Raw genomic sequence first — 7819 nt, 5'->3', positions numbered from 1 at the left:
AAAAGCAAACATTTATGAACCTGGAGTGCAAACAGAACCTTTTTTAAAAAGCAGCAGCAACTATTCCCCTTTACATAACTCAGTTACTGAGGGGTATGCAGTGTTGGGAACTCGGGCGTTGGGAGGCAGAGAAGGTACCCCGGGGCGCCTGGAGCCGGGCGTGCGCGTCCGGGCGCTGCGGGAGCCCAGGCTCCTCCCCGGAGCCGCTGGGGCGCCGGACTCAGCCCTGGGCGCGCCCTACGGGGCGGAGCCACCAAGCCCGGCCTAACCGACCCGGCCGGAGGTCCAAGCAGAGGGGAAGAGCAGTGCCTGGACCCTGCGCTCGCTGAGCGCCCTCCAAGGTAGGCGAGCCCCGCGATCTGCGGGCAGGTCAACCCTCCCGCCCCCCAGGTGAGTGGGTGTCCAGGTGACCTTGGAGCTGGTCCCCCCCCCCCCCCCCCCCCAGCGCCGCCCAGTGTACCAAGGGCATTTTCCTGTAAACGGATCCATGGTGAGGGGCATATGCTCCCTGTAAACCTCCTTTCCGGGCTCGGATTCCCTGGACGAAAACTCTGTGCTCCTCCAGGAACAGAGAGTTGCCTTCCCCGAGAAAGCCTACCCCCTCCACAGCCCTGTGCACACCTGATTATTTATTTAGATTGCTGTTACGCAGTCCCTTGGTCAGGGGTCCCCGCGATTCACAGGCGGTGGAGAAAGCCCTCTGGAAAACTTGCTGTCACCTGTGAACCCCCGCGTGGCAACTTTGACAGCTTACTGTGCCCGAAATGTTTAAGAGCATAAACAAATGAATGAGTGAAGGTGGTTGTCTTACCCTTCATTCATTCGTGCTGGCTTCTGTAGCTGTAGGTGTAGCAAAAAGAGAACAGCCTATTGGTTGACAGTTTTCTATTGTCATGGGATTTTAGAGCTAAAAGTTACTCAGCCCCAGGCAATTTTGCAAAGGGGCAGTGTCATCTTATGGAAAGAATAGTACAGGACAGTGCAAAATTGGATGATGACATGCTGTAACTTTTCAACCTTCTTCGAAAGGGAAAATAAATTTATATATACATATATATACATATTTATATATATGATCAGAAGAAGCAGTTAGCTCCAAATGTAGCTGAAGCTGTGTCTGTTTACCATTTTCACTATAGTTGTTTGATTTAAGAATCAAAACCTTTTTTACTTCTTGGTATATATAGACTAGATGAAGTGTCCAAAAGGGAATTATTTCTCATTTGCAATAGGGAAAAGATAATCTGTCTTTTTTACCTAATGCTATTAAATATTCAGTTCTGCAGAAGTCTGGCTTTTCAGAAATATGATCTGAGCTGGAGTTTCAGGTACCCTAGCACACACAATTGGTGCTGTTGTTTCTTCCTGCTGGGCTCTCCCGCCTCGCTCTGGCCCTACACTGATAATTTGAGAGTGAAGGTCCCTGACACAGAGGAATTTGCACCTAAGCAGAGGCTTCTCAACTACTTGCAGAAAGAATGAAAATGGCATACACTTCTTGTGACCTAGGCAAACTTCACAAGGTTTTTACCTTTGTGATTTGCTAAATAAATTTAGTAACTAAACCTGCACTAACTAAAAAGAGATTTTTGAAATAAATACAGACCCTATTTCAGTTGTATTATTCACCTTTATGATTCTGAGAATTAATGACAGGCATGTTATTTGTTAGCGTGTTGATTTATAATGTGCTGGACAGTGGGCTTGAGTTGTAATCCAAAATCTGGACAAAGCCAGAAAATCTAAGCTAGATTTGGCCAAAACTGAAAAGTGAGGTGTACATTTATTTGTTTAGAATAATGACTGTAAAAGGGAACAATGAAGATTTCTGAAGGGAATGCCAAAGTCTTTTAAAGTAGTGACTTTGACTCTTTGAGACATTTACATCAAAATTAAATGGCCATTTATTGTTAGAAAAGCATTTCAAAATGGCAACACGTTACTATCAATTTAATAGCATGTTTAAGTAAATTTACATTTTACTAAGTGTGAAAACAGCCACCCACTGAATTTGGAAAACAAAAGCACCTGTGTGTGTGTGTGTGTGTGTGTGTGTGTACACTCGGTTTTAGAAAATATTTGGTGCATCTGTGGATTTTCGGGCCTAGTCATATATTCACTGAACGAATATTTATTGTGTAGGGCACTACATTCTTTCTCGGAGAAACGGGGATACAGCTTTGTGTAAATAAGACACATTCCTGTCCTCATGGAATTTACACAACTTTGGACTCCTCCGGGACACCCTGAGGCCATAGATTAGGAATCACAGCAATCACCATCCATCACTTTTTGACAGTGACCGAAACTAGAAACTAGATTAGTTTCAAATCACAGACTCTTTTACACTGATGGAAATAGATTAAAAAATTGTAAAGGAACTTATATGTTATTCAAGTCAGTTTTCTCTTCTGCTTAGGTTGGGAAAGAATTTCGGGATCCTGTGTTCTGGGTTTAATATTATGAAATATTGAGATCTTAAACCTGAAATAGCTAAATATCAATTTCATGCAAATTCAGTAAAAACTGAGCTTGTAGTAGTAGATGCAATCATTCAGGGGGTGAAAATTTCAAATCGAGAAAATTGTATCCATCAAGTTATTTTTTTCCTGTAAATTAGAAAAACATGACTATAATTATTTTTTAACCTCAGAGGAAAGGAGTGACTTTATGTAAGGCATTTTTGCTTTTTTTTTTTCATTTTGCTATTTTTAAAAACAGCTCTATTGGCGGTATAATTTACATACCATAAAATACATCCAGGTGTCCAATTCAGTGATTTTTAGTAAATTTATGGAATTGTACAACCATTATCACAATCCAATTTTAGAATATTTTCATCCTCCCCATCCTCCCCAAATCTCAAGGGCCTGTTTGCAGTCACTCAGCATTCTCACCCCCAGCCCCAGGCAACCACTAATCTACTTTCTGTTTCTTTAGATTTGACTTTTCTGGACACTTCATACAATGAGATCATACAATATACGGTGTTTAGCATCTGACTCCTTTCACCTAGAATAATGTTTCCAAGGTGCATTCAGGTTGTGGCATGTATCACTAGTGGTTCCTTTTTATTGCTAACTAATGTTCATTCCATTGGATGGCTATGCCACATTTTGCTTACCAGGTCATGGGCATTTCTGCAATCACAATGAAGTGGTAAGACAGATATTTTGGTTCAGCTTCCATGGTAGCATAATTTGAAAATAACTGATAGGAGCCAAACGTGTATTTATATTTATGAAAAATATATTCCTGATATGGATTACTGATACTTACCAAATGTCATAACTGTGATCTGTCTGTGATACTCCATGAAAATAGTAAATCGTAAATCCTGTGCCAGTGGCAGGAAGCATCAGTCATTTCATATTCTAGGTTGGACTTGGAAGACGTTTAACTCTTTTTTTTTTTTTTTAATGTGAGAATTTATTTTGCCTTTATTTTTGATAGATAATTTTGTTTGATATAAAATTCTTAGTTGACATTTTTTTCCCTTCAGCACATGTAATGTCACTATCTCCTGACCTCCATTGTTTCTTTGAGAGGTCTACCTTCAATTTTATTTTATTTTATTTTTTTAATTTTTAATTTTTTTAATTGGAGTATAGTTGCTTTACAATATTGTGTTACTTTCTACTGTACAGCAAAGTGAATCAGCTATACATATACATATATCCCCTCTTTTTTGGATTTCGTTCTCATTTAGGTCATCACAGAGCATTGAGTAGAGTTCCCTGTGCTATACAGTAGGTTCTCATTAGTTATCTATTTTATACATAGTATCAATAGTGTATATATGTCAATCCCAATCTCCCAGTTCATCCCAACCCCCCCCTTCCCCTTGGTATCCATACTGTGTCTCTATTTCTGCTTTGTAAATGAGATCGTCTATACCAATTTTTTCAGATTCCACATCTATGCATTAATATACAATATTTGTTTTTCTCTTTCTGACTTACTTCACTTTGTATGACAGTCTCTAAGTCCATCCATGTCTCTACAAATGACCCAATTTCGTTCCCTTCTATGGCTGAGTAATATTCCATTGTATATATCTACCACATCTTTATCCATTCCTCTGTTGATGGACATTTAGGTTGCTTCCATGTCCTGGCTATTGTAAATAGTGCTGCAATGAACATTGTGGTACATGACTCTTTTTGAATTATGGTTTTCTCTGGGTATATGCCCAGTAGTGAGGTTGCTGGGTCATATGGCAGTTCTATTTTTAGTTTTTTAAGGAATCGGCATACTGTTCTCCATGGTGGCTGTATCAACTTACATTCCCACCAGCAATGCATGAGGGTTCTCTTTTCTCTCCAGCATTTATTGTTTGTAGATTTTTTGATAATGGCCACTCTGACCGGTGTGAGGTGATACCTCATTGTAGTTTTGATTTGCATTTCTCTAATAATTAGTGTCATTGAGCATCTTTTCATGTGTTTCTTGCCCATCTGTATGGAAAGACGTTTAACTCTTGACGTTAACTTTCGTAGAGAGCCTACGTCTCCTTTGCTACGTTTTCTTCACGAATGATATGCATTTAAATTTGGGGGATTTTGATGAGTGTTTGGTCCAACAGTGATTACTGAACTACTCTTAAAAATATGAGAACTTCTTAATAACATATTTTAGTGGCACGCTTAACATAAAGCATGAGTCATCTATAGCCTTAAGCCAAAAAGTAGAAGGGAGTGCATCTAGATTTACATGCTTTTCATTTTATTATTCTGTAGTTTCTATGATTGTGCTAAAGGATGAACCTGATACAGCTGTTTGTTGATTTACCAAATCAGGCACTAGTTTGAGCTCTTAAAATCTAAAACAGAAGAAATGCCACTCCTTGTTCCTCCAGGACCTTTAGAGGAGCTAGACCAAAGTAATACATTATTCCAGGTTCCTATTACGTGGTGGTGTTTCTTCTCTGAGTAGTCTACAGAACAAATGAAATAAGAACTCTCTAACACTACAAAAACATTGGCTTTTGGTTATATGTCTCTTAGGAAGCTGGGACCTTGAACAGCAGTTCAGTCAGCAGTTTTCTTAATTACCCCCATTCACCCTGCTTTGTGCTAACTCTTAAGACAAATGCATTTTTAGCGGGTTACGTTTGACAACTTACGCTCTAACATAGATTTCTCCAGTTGAGTGGAAACTTCTGTAAAATGTTGGCAGATTCTGTGAAACTAAAGAGAAGACACTATGTCTCTGAATGCCTGTAAGTTACTGCTAAAATTGCAAGATCCTATGGGGAAAAAAAGAGCATTCAGATAACTTGAAGGTCTATTTTATGGACAACTTGGAATGCAAGGATTTTAATTTTATGCTCCTAAAGTTTGAAAATAAGGTAGCCTAGGTTAAATAGTATAGTTTTCCAAAGCTGGATGTGCTCATTTGGAGCTCAGTTTGTCTGCTGGTAATATCAAAACAACTTGTTGAACTCTTGGCTCATAACACTAATGTTTTGCTGATCTGTGGTTAGATGAATTAAGTCTCTGTTGGCAACGTCTCTCTCTCTCTCTTTCTCTCTCTCTCTCAACTTGGTAAGAATTTTAAAATTTCTGTAACAAATGTATTTTTCTAGTCTTACACTGACAATGTCGTTCCAAATGTCTCTTGAGAGTCAAATGTCAATTACAGGAATCCGTCTTCATCCTTCTCACCTTTTGGAAATTGGAGTGGACATGCCCCCCCTGCTGTGTCTGTTCACCAACAGCAAGAAGGCTGGCTCAAGCATTGAGCTGTAAATGTCTTTGAATTATTTTGGTGAGTTCACTCACGCATCACTAATGGTCACGTGATCTGCTATAAGGAACTTGGTTTCGCCCAGAGCCAGGAGGTGCTTCTCAGCCTTGTATCTTTCTATTAGCCCCTGGACTTTGGTAGGATGCTGCACTGGGATCAGTCTGACCTCTTCCTGATAGAGGAGGATGGGCAGTGAAACAGAGGGTCCGGGCTGCTTCAGGGGGTGGTCAGCCTTCATAGACTTTGCAGTCACTGCCTCAGTGGTCTATATGTTTATGCTCTACTGTGAAGAATGAAAACATGCATCTAGAAAATGATCAGAAAAGGAATGGGTAGATGAGATAAGGAGTTCTAGGTTCATGAATTAGATTTAAATCCTGTTGCAAATATCCTTGTATACTTCTTATATATTTTTATATATTTCCTCCTACTTTTCCACCTTAGTAAATAATAATCATGATTAACTTTCTTAAGATGTTTAAGAGTTCCCTTGTTTTCGTCACAATATTGAATGTCAGACTTCATGGACTATTCTTCTAGGAGCAACAGCTACCTGTGAGCAACTCAGTTACTTGCTTTTTTTTTTTTGCGGTACGCGGGCCTCTCACTGTTGTGGCCTCTCCCGTTGCGGAGCACAGGCTCCGGACGCACAGGCTCAGCGGCCGTGGCTCACGGGCCCAGCCGCTCCACGGCATGTGGGATCTTCCCGGACCGGGGCACGAACCCGCGTCCCCTGCATCGGCAGGCGGACTCTCAACCACTGCGCCACCAGGGAAGCCCCCCAGTTACTTGCTTTTTAACAATAATGATTCCGTCACTATTTTTTTTTTTTTTTTTTTTTTGCCATTTACACTTCTGGAGGGGTTAACAATTTGAATTAAGGAAAACAAATTCAGCTAATTGTGGCTTCCAGTTAGTTCTGGTATAATCAGTGAAGTCCCTTGGATTTTTAAATCTCCGTTGCACTTTGCATTTTCTAGGGTACTGTTGAATTACTGTTTAAAAAATAAAAGCATATAAATCCATCTTTTTTAGTGTAGAGTTCTGTAAGTTTTGACGAATGGTTACAATCATGGAACCTACCTCACCATCAAGATTTAGAACAGTTCCATCACCACTCTCCAACCCTCCCCCAGAATATTCCCCAGGGTCTCCTTTGTAGTCAATCCCTCCCCACTCTTTTTTTTTTTTTTTTTTTTGGCTCACGGGCCCAGCCGCTCCGCGGCATGTGGGATCCTCCCGGACCGGGGCGCGAACCCAGTTCCCCTGCATCGGCAGGCGGACGCGCAACCGCTGCGCCACCAGGGAAGCCCCCTCCCCACTCTTAATCCCCAGTTCAGTTTTCTGGCCCTATAGTTTCAAATGTTCTAGAATGTCATATAAATGGAAGTATGGAATATGCATCCTTTTGGATTTGGCTGTTTTCAGTCAGCATAATGCATTTGAGATTCGTCTATATCGTTGTGGGTATCAGTAGGTTATTCTTTTGTATTGATGAGTAGGATTCACCTGTTGATGAATATTTGAAATTTTTCCAGTGTTTGGCAATTATAAACATTCGTGTTTTACGGAACTTAAAAATCCCCTAGGAGAGAGGATGCTGGGCTGTACAGTCTGTGCTTAATTTTATAGGAAACCGCCTAAGTGCTGCCGTCCTGCGTGGCTGCACATTTTGCTTTCCCACCAGCAACATACAGGAGTTTCAGCTACTCTCCGTCCTCACCCACACACGTTGTATCATCCGTTTTTCCCTCCTTCGCTGGATAATTTTTAAAATGAAGTAGATGATGTTGAAGCTCAGATATCCCGAGACCAGCTTAGGAAGCTACAGATATTTTGTAAATGCCTGAGCCTTTTTCTCTTAAAACATTTAAGAAAGCCACAAAAATTGTCCAAAAGGGCACCTTCCTTATAAATGTTACAAATGGCTGAGATACATGTCAGTGACAACTGCTTCCTCTCTTGTTTTTTTCACTGACGAGTCATAAGTGGCTTTTAAGTTGATTGTTAACTGAGAAGGTCAAAGCAAGAGGAGTAATTGACTGATGGGGTGGGGGGATGAGAAGAGGGG

General features: G+C 40.7%; 1 protein-coding gene across 7 annotated transcripts in view; it reads left to right on the top strand.

Moving 5' to 3' along the window:
* Nucleotides 1–234: 234 nt before the first annotated feature.
* CCDC68 (coiled-coil domain containing 68) overlaps nucleotides 235–7819 on the top strand; it is a 50250-nt gene continuing 42665 nt past the window's right edge. For 2 of the 7 annotated variants that reach the window (XM_007124287.4, XM_007124288.4), the window contains exons 1-2: nucleotides 237–390; nucleotides 5644–5769. Coding sequence is in view for 4 of the 7 variants with exons in the window: in XM_007124288.4 (XP_007124350.2) it covers nucleotides 5751–5769 (19 nt within the window). In the remaining 3 variants the exon portion in view is untranslated. Of the gene's footprint in view, nucleotides 391–5624; nucleotides 5770–7819 lie in introns of those variants that run through there. The other 5 variants (XM_024132271.3, XM_024132272.3, XM_007124291.3 and 2 more) reach the window with 5 other exon arrangements.

The sequence above is a fragment of the Physeter macrocephalus genome, chromosome 19, assembly GCF_002837175.3.
Source record: "Physeter macrocephalus isolate SW-GA chromosome 19, ASM283717v5, whole genome shotgun sequence".
Classification (NCBI taxonomy): Eukaryota; Metazoa; Chordata; class Mammalia; order Artiodactyla; family Physeteridae; genus Physeter; species Physeter macrocephalus.
Note: the sequence above shows the minus strand (reverse complement) of the source record. Positions and strands in the feature narration are given on the sequence as shown.